We start from the raw sequence: 14,934 nt of genomic DNA, 5'->3' as shown, positions 1-14,934 counted from the left end.
CAGTGTGCCAAACATGATCCTCACAGCTGGGTGAACACAGGAGAGGAGGGCAGCGCGACGCACTGAGAGATCCCCACCCCCACCCCCCCTCCTGCCTGCCAAATCTCCGTCCTGTTCAACAGTGGCTTTGTTAACCCGACTCATTCATGCACAAATGCAAACACGAGGACACAAACAAACATAAAAAAAAGTTTTCAAAGCATATATGAGCATCACAGGGTCACTGATGTGTTTGCTTGTTTACACATGTATGTTCATTTACACAAAGTCTGAAATAACTCAAACATTTACCATCTCTGTTTCTGGTGGAGTGGAAGTTTTCTGGCTCATCTCTAAATGCATCATGGCACAGAGCCTCCACGCCCAAGTCTGCAATAGTCTGCAACATAAACACCTATCATCCCATTAGATTAAATGGAGAAGATGTCAGTTACCGGGCCGGGCTCCAACCACTGACCCCGACATTATTTCCTCTTCTCGTGTCTCTCTCTTGCTCCTTGTAGCTCGCTCTATATTTCAGTGCTGTCTCTCCTGTAGTAGTTCATTCCCCGTATTTCACTCAAGGCCATTCTTTATGTCTTGCTGTCACTCTCCGCCTCCTCTCTCTGCAATAGTTACACACACTTTATTGTATCTGTCTTTACAGCAGCAGCGAGTGGAAGGTTACAGTAAGGTTACAGTGACACAATGGGGAGGTGTTAAATGCCCTTAAGCGTTTACATGAGGATCACAGCAGTGTAAACAGGAAGCTCGTGGAAATATGACATAATTGGGCGGCATCTGTGGAGTTATTGATCAAATCACCAACGTCTGATTGGTTTCTTTCATGCGAAACACAATATCTGTGTACGCTGTAGTGTGGTGCCTCACAGTTAACACTACATTAACAGTGCAGCCTTATGGCTTTTATGCATATAGTTTTATTTATTTATTTATTTTTAAAATATTAATTAATATTATTAATATTATTTTAATATTCTTTTTAAAAATCCCTTTCCTGCACATATTATGGTGAAGGTATGCTACAATGGGAATTATTTAATAAATGATCTGCTAAAATACAATTACAAATGCTTACCATGCTTCATGAATAACAATTACTAAGAAATAAACAATAATTAATTAACTGATCATCATTTTCATTATCAGTTAATCTGCTAAATATTTTCTTGACTAATGGATTATTCATTTGGTCAATAAATGAAAAATCTGTGCTTCTCAGAGCCCAAGCTGATGACTTCATATTTCTTGTTTTGTCAAACCAACAGCACAAAACCCAAAGATATTCAATAGATAAAAGATATCAAGATATTCAAGCTTGAACTAAGAACTATTTGTGTGTTTGCTTGAAAAATGACTTAAGCAATTAATGGGTTATCAAACTGATTACAAATTAATGTTGTATTGATTGACCTATCAGTGAATCAGCTAATTGTTTAAGCATTTGTATTTAATTTAATCATGTTTGTACTGACGACAGAGTGAAATTACTTTATTAGTCACATATTAGTGCACATAATAACAAATCTGTATCCTAGTTTTTGTTTTGTTCAATGGGCTGCTTCCGGCTGCACTGTTTTAATCATTACTCTCCTCTCTCCCAGGCGGAGTTGACGGGCATTAAATGGCGCTGCTACAACTTTCGCAGTGGCGGGGAGTACGGGCCAGTGATCTCAGCCCCGGCCCAGGACGACCCGGTCCTGCGCAGCTTCATGCGCTGCGTGCAGGCCAATCTGCTGTGCGTGTGGCGACGCAAGATCAAGCCCGACGCCAAGGAGCTGTGGATCTTCTGGTGGGGCGAGGAGCCCAACCTCTCCGATGTCATTCATCACGAGCTAGAAGGTGAGAAGGAGGAGAGAGAGAGAGAGAGAGAGAGAGAGAGTGAGAGAATGGGACGAGATGAAGGATGAGTGTGGCTTCTTTGTTCTATCCATCTCAATTATTTTTCCATCTCATCAGTCTTCACTTTAGCATCTGTTTATGCGCTGAAGTTCAGGTTAGAGGCTTGTACAGACTGTATAATTTTATGGCTGCTTTTTATGTTGCATAGGATTATATAGACTTGGGAATGATTACAGGGAATACAGTTGTCTTATGGTTTTAGCGGATTTTATGTAAAACTAACTGAGAAGTAGTAGTGAAATATGTGTTGTGTGTTACAACTAGATGTACAACATGAATTTTTGTCCTACAAGTGGCCAATAAATGTGAGTTTTATAGTGAAGTATAATGCCTGTGTGTGTTATACATGAGCTGTATTGTCTAATGTAGAGCAGAGTTCAGTGTTATGTAGATTCAAGCTGTTTAGTTTGCTGCAAATTCAAGCTGTGCGCTGTTTGTTTAAGATGTGTAGGGTACATTGATCTGTTTTGTGTGCAGTAGCCTCATACAGCACATATCTGAAATGTGTTTGCTTTGCAATTTAAGTGTTTATATGCTGCTTCAGGACTATCACTGTGATGAAGCACACAGCAATAGGGTAGATTTTTCTTGCCAGTATTTACTGCGTGTGTGTGTGTGTGTGTGTGTGTGTGTGTGTGTGTTTGAGTGGTAGTGAAAATTACACTGAGATATCTCACTTGAGAGAGTGCTACTGTCAGCACTATTGTCCCTATTTATAGAAACATTTGCATTATCTCGCTGCGCACGTGTGTAGAAGTCTAACATATCGACTAAGCCTCGGGAAGATGGGGAGAGGAGGAAACAGGAGAGGGATTTATATCAGGTTTGGTTTAGCAGAACAACAGTCAGGAGGGGGGGGGAGAACAGGAATATTGGATGGAGAGGTTGAAGCGATAGTGAGAATTTCAGTCTTCAGTTACCTATTAAAGCTGACTTGATGTGAAAAGGCCTTTCAGGCATTGCAGTAGATATTTGACAGATGTTCTCACTGCTGTTGCGGGAGAGTCCTTTACTCAGACTGTGCGAGCATTTCGTAATAGAGAAAAATACACTGTACAGTTCAATTGAGTTATGTTTGCATCACAGACATGGGCTAAGATAACCTTTTTCATTGCTTCTCCAGAGCGCACATACATCTCTAAATTCCTCTGTAGTGTGTGTTCTACTGGTAATTTACATGTATATATGATTCAGCCCTGATATGCCATCGCCTTTTTGATGTGTTTTATGACTTTGGCGCTCCCTGATCTTATAGTAATCGGGGAGGGTGATAGCAATCGCAAAAACACACAGAGTCAGTGTGGTGAGTGTGTAGTGGCGTTCGGAGCAAAAGTGTATTACCTGAAGCTATACAACAAGGATGTATACTGGCCAGTTATAGAGAGCCTGTGTTAGTGTGGAGGGGCTCTTGAGGAGGATTACTGTACAACTCAGCAGATGTACAGACACTCATGCACACATTCTGCATACAATTATGATAATAAGACTTCTCTACTTCTGCAAAATCTCACAGGTCTCCCTGTGCAGTTCCTATTAACCACTCAAAATAGCACTTGGGGTGCGAGAAGGAGTTGATAATTGTTAATTAAAGCAAAGCTGGATTTCTTCCAAATTAGAATCGGTTGTAACACAGGGAACATCAGTGTTTTCCCAAGTTTTTAAGGAGTCACTTGCTTGAGTTTCTATTCACTGTGGGGATGTTTTATCATGTGTTAGACTTCTCTCTCCCTGCAGTTCTCTCCCATGTGTCGCCTTGACTTCTTCTCTTTTGTCTCTCACCTGTGACAGTCTGTTCCTCGTGAGATTTCTCCCTCACTTCCTCCCTCTTTGTCTGTTCCTTGTTCTCCTCCTTCTCAGCCTGACCTTGTCATTACATTAAAAAAAAACTACTAATGTGATGCATGATGTGCTAAATTGTTTTCTGAACTTGTGATAAGAGCTACCCTAACCTTAGAGACTGGACCCTAAAACCTTGTGCTAGTTTTTCTACCATTCGGGACAAATGGTTTCATGAAGCAAAGATTTACATAGGAATTTGGCTCTTATAGTTCTGCTGTATGCATGAAAGTAAATCAGGAGAACTTCAGCAGCGGAAACAGTTTAGTTTTACTTCAGCTTTTGCTAAAAATTGTGCAAAATTTCCAACATTCACATTCAAAAAGTCCCCTAAAAACAGCAACAGCAGTAGACTCTGCAAAGTAAATGAAGAGAGTTTCACACTGACCTCCTGTTTAACAAGCAAAAACTATGTACAGTCACAGTCTTGGTAGCATTCCACAATACACAGTGTGGTGTGTGACTCCAGTTTATCAAGTCAGAAGGGTTTTAGGTTTGATATACCAAGAAGCCACCACATGCCAGATCCATATAATAAATAGGCATGTTTTTATTCTGACATCGCTCATCTGTTCAGAAATGTCGATTTACACACATTTGACGGAACAGCTAAAGCTGCTGCTTGTCAGGCACATTTACTGTGAATAATCAGCAGGTTAATTATGTTTCGAGTCATATTGAAAATATTAAAGCAGTGTGGATTGGCATGTGTTAAATTAGCTGCCTAGATGTCTGAGTGTTGTCTGCCAGCGGAGCAGTGAATGGATGAATTTGAATTTTCAGAGGGTACGTTTGCTGTGTAATAGTAAGAGGATGTTGCCTAACATCCCTTACACAACAATGAGAAAAAAGACTGACTGTACGATTTTACAATCAAGTTCAGTTATTTTATTTTATTTTTTTAAATAACTGCTTTAATCACAGATTCAGATCATTGTGACAGACATTAAAAGGGGGGAAATAAACAGTGAGATTAAACTGGAATCAGGGGGGTGAGTTGTACTAAACAAATACATGGTCTCAGGAAATCACCTCATTAAACGGCGGTTATGTTTCGCAAGTAAAATAATGTAGGAAAAATGGAGCCTAATTACTGTATATTTACACTACATTCATTATTTTTCAGTATACCCGCTGGCAGCCAATATTATGTAAACAATAAAAATTGTCCCACAGAGCCTGCACTCTAACAGGTGGGATTCAGTTCAGCTGCATGAGGAGGGTGCAGAGGGGCCAGAGGTCAACCTGGGACCTGAATAGAGATCAATGTCAACATCATTAGGATTTAATGACATAAAAATATATCCTATGCATGATTAATTTCCTGATGTGTGACTTATTGATGTGTAACATATTGTAATAATTAATCTTATTGTAAACAAAAAACAAACTCAGTCCAGTTCAAAGTGACTGTATTTACCATTTATTCCTATGTTCTGCTGCTCTTTAAAAATGATTATGTGCAGACATGTCTGCCAGAGAGCGAATAGAAGCACTTCCCAAAATGCAGAACTACCGCTTTAAAGCTTTAGAAAGTTGTCCAGAATTTCCTTTTTCTCTGTTATTTAGAAGTCTAAACTTCTTGTTGTCCAAGAATGACGATAAAGTGAACTGACAGATGTTTTTTCCCTAAGTTGCATAGAAGTTGCTCAGAAATAGCACAAAGCCTTGTAGGGCACTTTTTGAGCCAGTCAGCCGCAGTGTTGGGCAACCACCTTTTAAAACTTCCTCCATTAGAGTGTCACTGAAATTTAGAGATATTATTCAAATTAGCTGCAATTAGGTTACAAATTAAGACCGTGTGCAGTGTGGTACCACTGCATCACTGCACTAGCTCTCAGTGGTGCTAGAAAATGAAATCATCAGATGCAGTAACATATTTGGTTGGTAATTATTCATGCAAACAGAGTAATGTGTTTACACAGTCAGACAAGAGAGGAAGATAAGTGTTTGACCAAATTGTATTTGCTGTAGCTTGGCTGCTGCTGGCCACTACTACAAGCTCATCCTGTTAAAAAGGCAAACGCCTCTCCTGCTCTGTCTGTCCTGCTAACTACCCTCCTCTCAGTGGCACCAAGCGGCCCATTTGATACCCATTTTATCCAAGGGGACGGGGCAGGTTTGGCTGACTTCCCAAAGGGCATTTGTTTTTGTATAGTGATCCCAAAGGCTTTTGCAGGTAAAGAAAGATAGAAAAATATTGAGTATGGTGGTGATTGTGTTGAAGAAGCAATGAATCCTACAGTGTGATTGGAGTGTGTGGAATGTGAGCGTCTTGATATTGTTTGAAGGTGATGAATCTTTGCTCTGGAGGTTAAGTCTAAATAAATCATGCCTTTGAGATAGTGCCAGCAGCCTGAGCAGCTATGATCTAGTGTTACCTCTCTGCTGCTCTCCCACTGTACTCCAGCACTGTCTGATATTGTCTTTGGTTCAAAGTGTTTAAACATCATGTTTGACACGTGGCAGCCTGCTTTCTTAAAATCAAATGGCATTGGCCTGTAATGTATATGGCATATTAAATCAGAGTCTGGGGTTGAGTACAGTTTGTGAGGAAACAGGATTAATGCACTGAATGGGCTGAGTCATCAGCATGTTGCCAGCACAGTCGGAAAGAAAGTGACATATTTTGGACATGACTCATAAAGATGAACACACACACACACATGCACATAAAGAACATGCACACACACATACACACGAGTGTTAATGTGCAACTGAAAATACAATCGAACCATCCAGGAGATTTTCATACATACAGAGACACAAAGGCTGTATAGTCATCCACAGTGCTGTGTCATCACACAATGTATACACACACCTGTCTGTCTCTGTTTGTGTTACTGGGTGATGATGAGAGGATTCCTTGCAAGGATGTACATGTCATCACATGTGTAAAGGTCGAGTTGTTGCATTAGTTGAAAGATATACAGCAGTTATTTGAGTGGCACATAGGATCCAGTTCATTGAACAAAATATCAATATTAATGTACTGATATAATTCACCATATAGAAATGAAATGAACAGTAATATACTGTTAGACGTATGGATACACCTGTACATGTGAGCTCTTTAAACAGGAGTATTCAGTGTCATTGGACCTACCGCTGCCTTTTAGAGTTATGCCTTAATGTAATTATTGACAGTGCCAGCGATACTGAAACCACCACATTTTACTCCAAGCGTCAGTTATCGCGTTTCTATGACAACTATGATGTAAGAAACAGGCAATCATTTACTCGTTGTTGAAGTAGGTGTGTAGGTCTTTTTCATCTGTTTTCACTTGTCATAGCAGGAAAAACACAGGTGCTTGTTACCATTGAAAGATGTAAGTGGCACTGCAGCTATTATTAATGTTATTCCATCTACACATCTAAAAATGAAATTTAAAGTCTACACAGATGCTTAAAATCAGTGCAGTGTGTGTGTGTGAGGGCAATGCAGCAGGAACCTGTGAAGGGCTGCTGCAGACAGCAGCAGCGGTTAAAGTTAAGGTGTTTCTGTTCTGAGAGACGAATGACTAAAAAAATGTGTCTGAGTCGTGTCCGGTATAAACAAGGCTCTAGTCACAGCTGGCTGCATACAGATACACAGTCAGCAGCCACATCATACCGACCAAAGGCAGGCACAATAAGACCAAATGATAGCCCGCTCAGCCTTCAAAGTAAAGATATAATTCATCCCTTTTGAAAACAAAAATAGTGGAGTGTTGACAGGGACATATGGACAACTTTTTAGTTAGTTTATAATTTGTAGTTAATCTGTTACAGTAAATGGAAATTTGACGACACAGTGGTCACATGTTTGCTACCAGCTCACATGGGGCAGTGTAAAGAGTCTGAAATGAGGAATGGAGTTGATGAAATTTACCAACAAATCATGTAACCACATCTTACATTGCTGGCGGAAAGTACCAAAAATACCTCAGTATGGATTTGTTGGTATGCTGGGCATCATGGTAGGTATGCTGGGATGCATGTAGGTGTCATATGGGATTTGTGGGGGTGGAAAGGAAGGGTTTCAGTTTTTATTAAAGCTTATTTTCAACATATAAACTGTCAGTTTATGAAAAACTTCCTATCTGCTACCCTTCTTGTTTTTCTCTCTTCTTACTTTGTAGTGTTCATCTTTACTTGTTTAACTCCACTGTCAGTTTTTTTAAAGACAGAAACAAGCAGTACATGAACAAGATATACATTTTGTTGCTTCAGGTGATGTATTTCCAAATCACTGATAAAGACCTGATAGACTGCAGAGTGGTTCTTTATTTTTACAGTGCACCCTCTCCACTGGGGTTCCTCAGGGTTCGTTACTGGGACTCCCCCTCTTCTCTTTCTTAACTCCAGTCCTTGGCCCTGTCTTCACACCCTGTCTTTCTCTGCTGCTCTGAGACCAGCAACAATCTTCCTTTACACTCCATCCTCTGACAGCTGGGGATATGACACATGGGGACGTGCAGTTTTCATCTCTTCCAGCCTCCCTGACATCTCCAGTCGAATGCTTGTCCACCACCTTAAGCTCAACCTTGACAAGTGTGTGCTGCTGTTTTTCTTTTGGCAAACCCTGTGCAGAGACCTCCCCATCAATACTGACAACACTGCAGTGACTTAGATAACAAACTGCTGTGGGAGCCCCACATCGCAGCAATAATCCAAACCCACCGCCTCTCCCAGATCAGACTGTATCCGCAAACTTATTACTGCCAACATCTCCATCTGCATCTCATCTATGACGCTGCCGCCAGAATTGTCCCTAAATTTTCTCCCGTCACATTGCTCCTGCACTGTGCACATGGCTATAGACACTGACTTTAAAAACAAAACTCGCACTTTCGTGTTATGACCTAGACTCCTGTCCGTGCTCTGTCTGCTCTGGTACAATTGTCCAATTATTTATCCCTTTCTCTGCAGTGGCCTTGCAGTCTCATTTCTTTCCTGTGGAGGAATGACTTTCCCACCTGAGTTAGATGAGCCATTACCTCTCCCCCATAACAACTTCAAAACTTACATCTGAGTCATATCTCAGTCTTGGTTTGCTTACAAAATGATTTAAATAAACGTCTTACCTTTTCTATTCCTTCATCAGTCAGAGGAAATGAAATGTTAGTGACTTTTGTCATTGAAGTCTATTTTTTCAGATTGATGTTTATTTAATGTGAATTTTTTGTATTGTTTTCCATTGTAATAGCACAAAATGTGTTAAAATCTCAAACAAAGCTTTCATTGAATTTGCAGGCCCCCCTTTTTCACAATCGCGGACGTAGTAATAAGTGTTACATGTGCTGTGTGGCCACTGAACCTTGCAGCTCTTACTGTGGGCTGGCAATTTATTAATTTCAAGTTATTCTGGTGTTGCACTCATCATAAATTACACCAAACAAAAGCATGTACTGGATCGCTTAAATGGAAATGTCAGTTTGTTTTGTCAGCCCACAAATATGCTCAATTCACCCTGACACAAGAACGCTGTAATAGGATTGATTATGGATAAGACGATGAGCGCGTGCATGCGGCGTTATCTAGTTAGGAGGAGTTTCTACAAGCAGAGGACTAAGGGGCTGATGACTTTGATAACACCATAGGCGGTGCTCCTGTGTGCCACCAGAACAGCATGTGGTCAAGGTGAATGCAGGAGCAGGAGGAAGAGTTAGAGGGCCATTCAGCTAACGGTGTGTAGCAGGTGTGGCGTATTTATGTATGCTGTATGATCAGAATAATTTCATCAGAGGTTGCTGAAATATTTATCTTGCGCACCCCAGTCAGATCCATGCTACATAAGCGTTTTCAATGTATTAAGGATATTTGTGTTATCCTGATATCAAGGTCTCGATTGGAAATAATACACATAATATCTATATGTTTTTTTTTTCCAACAGCAAGCCTTCCACCACCCTGAGTTTTCCTTTTCTTTCTTGAAACTGTAGTAAAGCTGATAGGAATACAAAGTAGGGGAAATCCAGCAGAAAAAGACTCTGACTGGAATCAATCCTAGCTGGGGGTGAATGTTGTTCCAGAGATGTGGAGTCTTAACCACACTGTCTCTGAGAAATTATGTGCATATTTAATTTGAAATGATCTTAAAGACTGCAAACTAAACAGCACAGGGATACAAGGTGGCAGAGAGATAAATAAACACCATATCTTGAATGCATCGTTTTACATTAGCATTACAAATTCACCTTTTTTTTGGCCGTTCTGTTCCTTTAAAATCGTTTTCAGCATCATTCAGTGTATTTCCACTGTCATCACAGTTACCAGTGGATGTGAGAGGAGAGCGAGATAGGAGTGAATTAAAAACCTGGGTCGTGCGTGTCCATTATCAGCCCAGTGTTTGGCTGGTGCAACAAAGATATGTGACCAACAAGTGGATTAGAGCAGCAATGCTTATGAGAAAATAATCAGAGATAATGGAATTAACAGAACATAGAGAGAGAGAGAGAGAGAGTGAATTGGACATGACTTCAGGCACTTGGTTTAAACAAGGCGAAAAGAAAAAAATCTCTGCCAAATATGTAGGGACAGTCTCAGTTTGTCTGTCTTCTGTGTTAGAAAGCTGCAGCTGGGTGCTGTGCCCTTCAGAAACAGAGCTGGTTGCTATATTGTGTGTGTGTGTGTGGGGTGGGGGCGGGGGGTGGTTGAGGAGTGTGTACAGTATGTGAACAACATGACAGGTTTGTGTGTGGCTCAACTGTGACTGTTATCATTTTCTTGTGTGTGTGTCTGTAATTGGCCAAGACTGTGTGTGTATGTGTGTGAGAGAGCTGGCAGAGGTCGCAAGGTAATTGTCCTGTGAAAAAATGGTTGCCAAATGTGTGTGTGTGTGTATGTGTAGCAGAGCGTAGGAGGGAGGGCTAACCTCTGCCTCCATCTGTCCACGTCTGGCTGTGAACTCATAATCTGGCCTGTGGAGACAAACCCTCTTCACCACTCGCCACCTGCTTCAGAAATACAGGTTAGATTGAGGTTATTACTGCTATGGATCCGCTGGCGAGGATGCTCAGATATTAATGTGCCGAACATAATTCCCTGTTTATTTTAGCAGCTCTACCTGACTCTTTACTATTTAAAACAGGATCAAAAACTGGTTTTGTTTTGACATTTGCATTTAACACTTGGAGCATGTAGCTGATAATGCCATTGAGGGCACTTTCCACCGTGTGCGAGAGCAGCGTGAGTTCCTGTCATGAGGAGCGTTTTATGTTCCTTATCGAGAAAGTGTTATGCCTGCATCAGATAAGTGCTTACGCTTGATTTGCTCTAATTATGTGCTCCTGACACTGCTTACCTGTTTAAAAGAGGTTGGACTGTGGCAGCCAAAATGTCTCCGCTTGTTATGCTTCTATGCTGCAAAAGAATAAAGTAAAATGTGTAAAATGTTCCACTTAGTATGTATCTTTGTCAGAAGTCCTCCAAAATATACGAGAGATTCATAGCAAAATTGTTTGTTTATGTTTATCTTTATTAAAAATACTATTGGTCAATACATCAGATTGGATTGTTTAATCTCTCATATATCTATCACAGGCAGGGCTAGACATATAACATGTTAGTTAGCTGTAGAGTTGGAAGTATCTTGAAGTTATAACCTTTGGACTTAGCCAGGTGAGCTGCTTTTCCCTGGCTGCAGCTTGCAGTGGTATCAATCCTCTCATCTAACTCTAAACAAGAAAGCAAATAAGTGTATTTCCCTGAATGTCAGATTGTTCTTTTAGTGTGCCATTTTTTAAACCTTTATTTTCCTAGTGCAGATTTTCAGAGTGGCTGTACAGCTTACAGCAGCCACCCCTTATAGTGACAGATATTTACACCTATAGACCTAAATAGCACCATCATATCCTGTTCAGTACAGCCACAATTTTCTACTTATGGCCCTCCTTGAATCAGTGACGGATTAAGTGTTTTGCTGAAGTGCATCTCGGCAGCAGTTGTTAAGTGAATGGAGACCGGTGTCCATTTCACCTCGGTGATTATGGCAGCCTGGATTCAAACTGGTGATCCTAAAGTGCTGGCTCTCTATGATTTACTGGGAGCTGTAGCCACCTGATCGTTTTCGATGAGAGTGAGCAGCTGAATATACTGTATAGTGTGAAATCAAAGCCATAAGGTTATATTGAGGCTGGCACATTCTCAGTATGTAAAATTTTAAGATCTGTGGGTGTGTTTTATAATCCTTCTCCTCACTTAGCTCTCTTTGCTTCCCTTCACTTCTCTTTCTGTTATTTCTTTCGCTCCATTCTTCTGCTTCTACCCCGCCTACCCAGCCATTGTTACTGATATCATCATAATGATACCATACAGTGGCAAATTAACAGGTGAAGAGGAGACGTTGTCATGGGCTGTGGGACGAGAGCTTGCAGCGTTGCTTTCCCCCCGTTCAGCCAACGTGATCCCTGTGTTTCTGTGGCAGTAGCGATGAGGGGTGTGCAAACATGGCGAAAAACGACCCTCCCAGGACGCACGTTGTTGAATGCTGTCAGAGAGACAGAGCAGGTGCCAGCGCGCAGACAGGAAAGTGTGTTTCTGACCTGATAATGTGGGTGAAAGCGGTAATTTCTTTCCGCACGGGTTTCGTCAGAAAGCCTCCCTGGGTTATGACTTGTAAGTCATAAAAACGGTGAATAGGAGCTGGATGAAAGGCGTTAAAGATTAACAAGACAAGGGCCACATGGGTCAATTAGGGTAAAATAAAGCAGATAGGAAGTGAATAAAAGAGAGTCAGTGAAAGTGAGAGGCATCTCTGTGAATGCAGAGAGGTGTTTTTATTATGGGGTTGTTTCAAAGAGAAATATTCATCACTAAGAACAACAACTTGCTAGTTATATTTTTTATAGAGAGCCTGTTCTTAACCACTGGCCTTCTCCACAGATGCAGTAATATCATTATACTGTGTGTTGCACTGAAATGTATCCCTTTACTTTTCAGAGGGAATAAAAAGTGAAAAGAGAGAGAGTCAGGTTTGAGCTTATAGAATGAGGTGAGTGTCGATGACACTTGATGACAACAGAGACATATTACGAGTGCTCTTTCTACTAACTTTAACTACTAACTTTCTAATGTGATTTTAATAAAAAAAAAGAAAATCGAGTCCTGATCTGAAACGACTCTCGAGACGCTTCTCTGTGTCAACAAGTTTTACTTGCCGTCCATTCTTTGCTCTGATGCTCACCTTTTCCAGCCCCCCCTTCTCCTCCTGCTGCCACTCCTCCTCTTTTCAGGCTGTGCCCCCACCCTCCTCCCTTGTTTTTGGGGTTGCTCTCTGTGATGTTAGAGTGGCGAATGTCTGCGAGCACGCTCAGTTTCTTGGCAAATAAAAGGTGGTGGTGGTTGGGGGTGTGGGGGTGTGCGGGGTGCCAATCAAGGCCTACTCCTCCTCTTTATTCCTCCAGGGTTTGTCTTAGGAACAGCTCCTCCGAAGCAAAACTCAACCAGAGGGAATGAATAATTAGCCTCCTGATTTTTGCTTGAATCGGGAACTAGGTCGCCAGCTGACACACGTCTTAATAGGGAACAACCTCACTGAAAGAGGGAGACCTATGGAGGTTATAAGACCCCCCCCCTCCAAGGAATGCTGCTTCACCTATTGAGAGGGACACACAGAGTCTGAGTTAGGCAGAGAGAAGACACAACCATTTGACTTTTTTTTTTTCTTCCTGTCTGGCTTTGGCTGGTGAAAAAGTGAGTCACATGTGGAAAGCGGTGATTCCATGATAGCAAAAAAAAAAAAAAAGGGAAAAAGAAAACATGAGCAAGAAGAAGAGGGGAGGAGGGGCGGGAAGAGTGGGAAGAAGAGGAGGGAGGGGAAGGACAAGGGAGAGATACATGTAGTGAGAGAGAGGGAGAAAGGGAGGGGAGGGGAGGAGGGAGTGTGTGTGTGTGTGTGTGTGTGTGTGTGATGGGAATTCATGCTTCAAAAAGAAGAAAAGAAGTGGTTTGTTTGGAGGGAGAGGAGAACATCTGCGATTTCTCTTTGGGCACTTAGATATGCAGTTGGTGTGGTGCTCTGCACATGTTTCTTTTATTTTCTTATTCGCCTCCCTGCCAGCAAAAACAACGCTTATTTTTGAAAATCGGTCACTTCACACCTCCTGTTCACATCTTTCTCATCGCGAATCTGTGAGAAAGTATCAGTCTGTTCTTCAGCTATGACTGTTTTCTGACAGGACGGACAAATGGAGAGTGCACTGTTGCATACTCGGTTTCAAAATTGTAGTGCAAAGATGAAAAACTTGCATTGCAGGGGGAGGGAGAAAACCTTTTGCTCTGACGGATGGACGGACGGGGGTGGGGGGCTAGGAAACAAGGAAACAAGGAATGAAGGAAGCAGGCTGTGGGAGAGAAGTGAGGAAAAAATTGCCTCAGTCATGTTTACTTGTCTGTAAATTTGTGGGGAAGAACTGAGAATCTCTGATTACCTTCCCTCCTCCTCTTCTTCTCTCCACCCCTTGTGGGCTGTCAGGGCGTGGCCTGTGACCTCCTGACCCTGTACCGTGTGTGTGTGTGTGTGTGTGTGTGTGTGTGTGTGTGTGTGTGTGTCTGCCTGTGTCTTAGAGAGGGAGAGAGAGATGGTAAGGGTGAAGTTTCCCAGCTGCACGGAGAAGGGGTGGGGGTGTAAGTTTTTCCTTCGCAAAGCTTTCAGTTTTGAAAGAAAAGCCACAAACTGAAAGAATGAGAGCTTTGTATGTGTTTGTGTGTGTGTGTGTGTGTGTGTGTGTGTGTGTGTGTGTGTGTGTGTGTGTGTGTGTGTGTGTGTTTTAGAGAGACAGAAAGAGATGGAAAGACAAAATGAGGCATAGAGACAGATAGAGCGGGAGAGAAGGAGTGCAGAAGATGAGGACAGAAAGAAAGAAAGAGAGGTTGTGAGGGAATTTAGTGTGTGTAAGTATGGAAGAGTGCAACTATGAAAATGTGGGAAACAAAGTTGAGGGGTGGGGCAAACTGTGAGACAGAGGGTGGAGGGAAAAACGAGGAAGGGAAGGGAAATGAGAGAAAAAGTATGACACTTCTGTTTTGTGTTCAAGATGATTTAACAATCCAGTGCTTATATAGAATATGGGTTTATAGGAATCACTAAGCACAAATAGAGCTGGTTTATGTATTTTCCCTCTGTATTTAGCCTCTTAGCTCAATACAAAGGCAGCTGTGTTTCATGTTTAAGTCAGAAAAAAAAGAAGCATGTTCCTCAGTCTTTAACTATTA

The 14,934-nt window shown here is 41.6% G+C and overlaps 1 protein-coding gene across 4 annotated transcripts in view; it reads left to right on the top strand.

The window, feature by feature from the left end:
• LOC108874437 (mediator complex subunit 13L) overlaps positions 1 to 14,934 on the top strand; it is a 76,065-nt gene that overhangs the window by 15,621 nt on the left and 45,510 nt on the right. For all 4 annotated transcript variants that reach the window (XM_018662891.2, XM_018662890.2, XM_018662889.2 and 1 more), the window contains exon 2: positions 1,605 to 1,842. In XM_018662891.2, the coding sequence (XP_018518407.1) occupies positions 1,605 to 1,842 (238 nt within the window). The remainder of the gene's footprint in view (positions 1 to 1,604; positions 1,843 to 14,934) is intronic.

This window comes from Lates calcarifer, linkage group LG9, assembly GCF_001640805.2.
Source record: "Lates calcarifer isolate ASB-BC8 linkage group LG9, TLL_Latcal_v3, whole genome shotgun sequence".
Lineage (NCBI taxonomy): Eukaryota > Metazoa > Chordata > Actinopteri > Centropomidae > Lates > Lates calcarifer.
The sequence above is the reverse complement of the archived record's forward strand: the minus strand, read 5'-3'. Positions and strand labels throughout refer to the sequence as shown.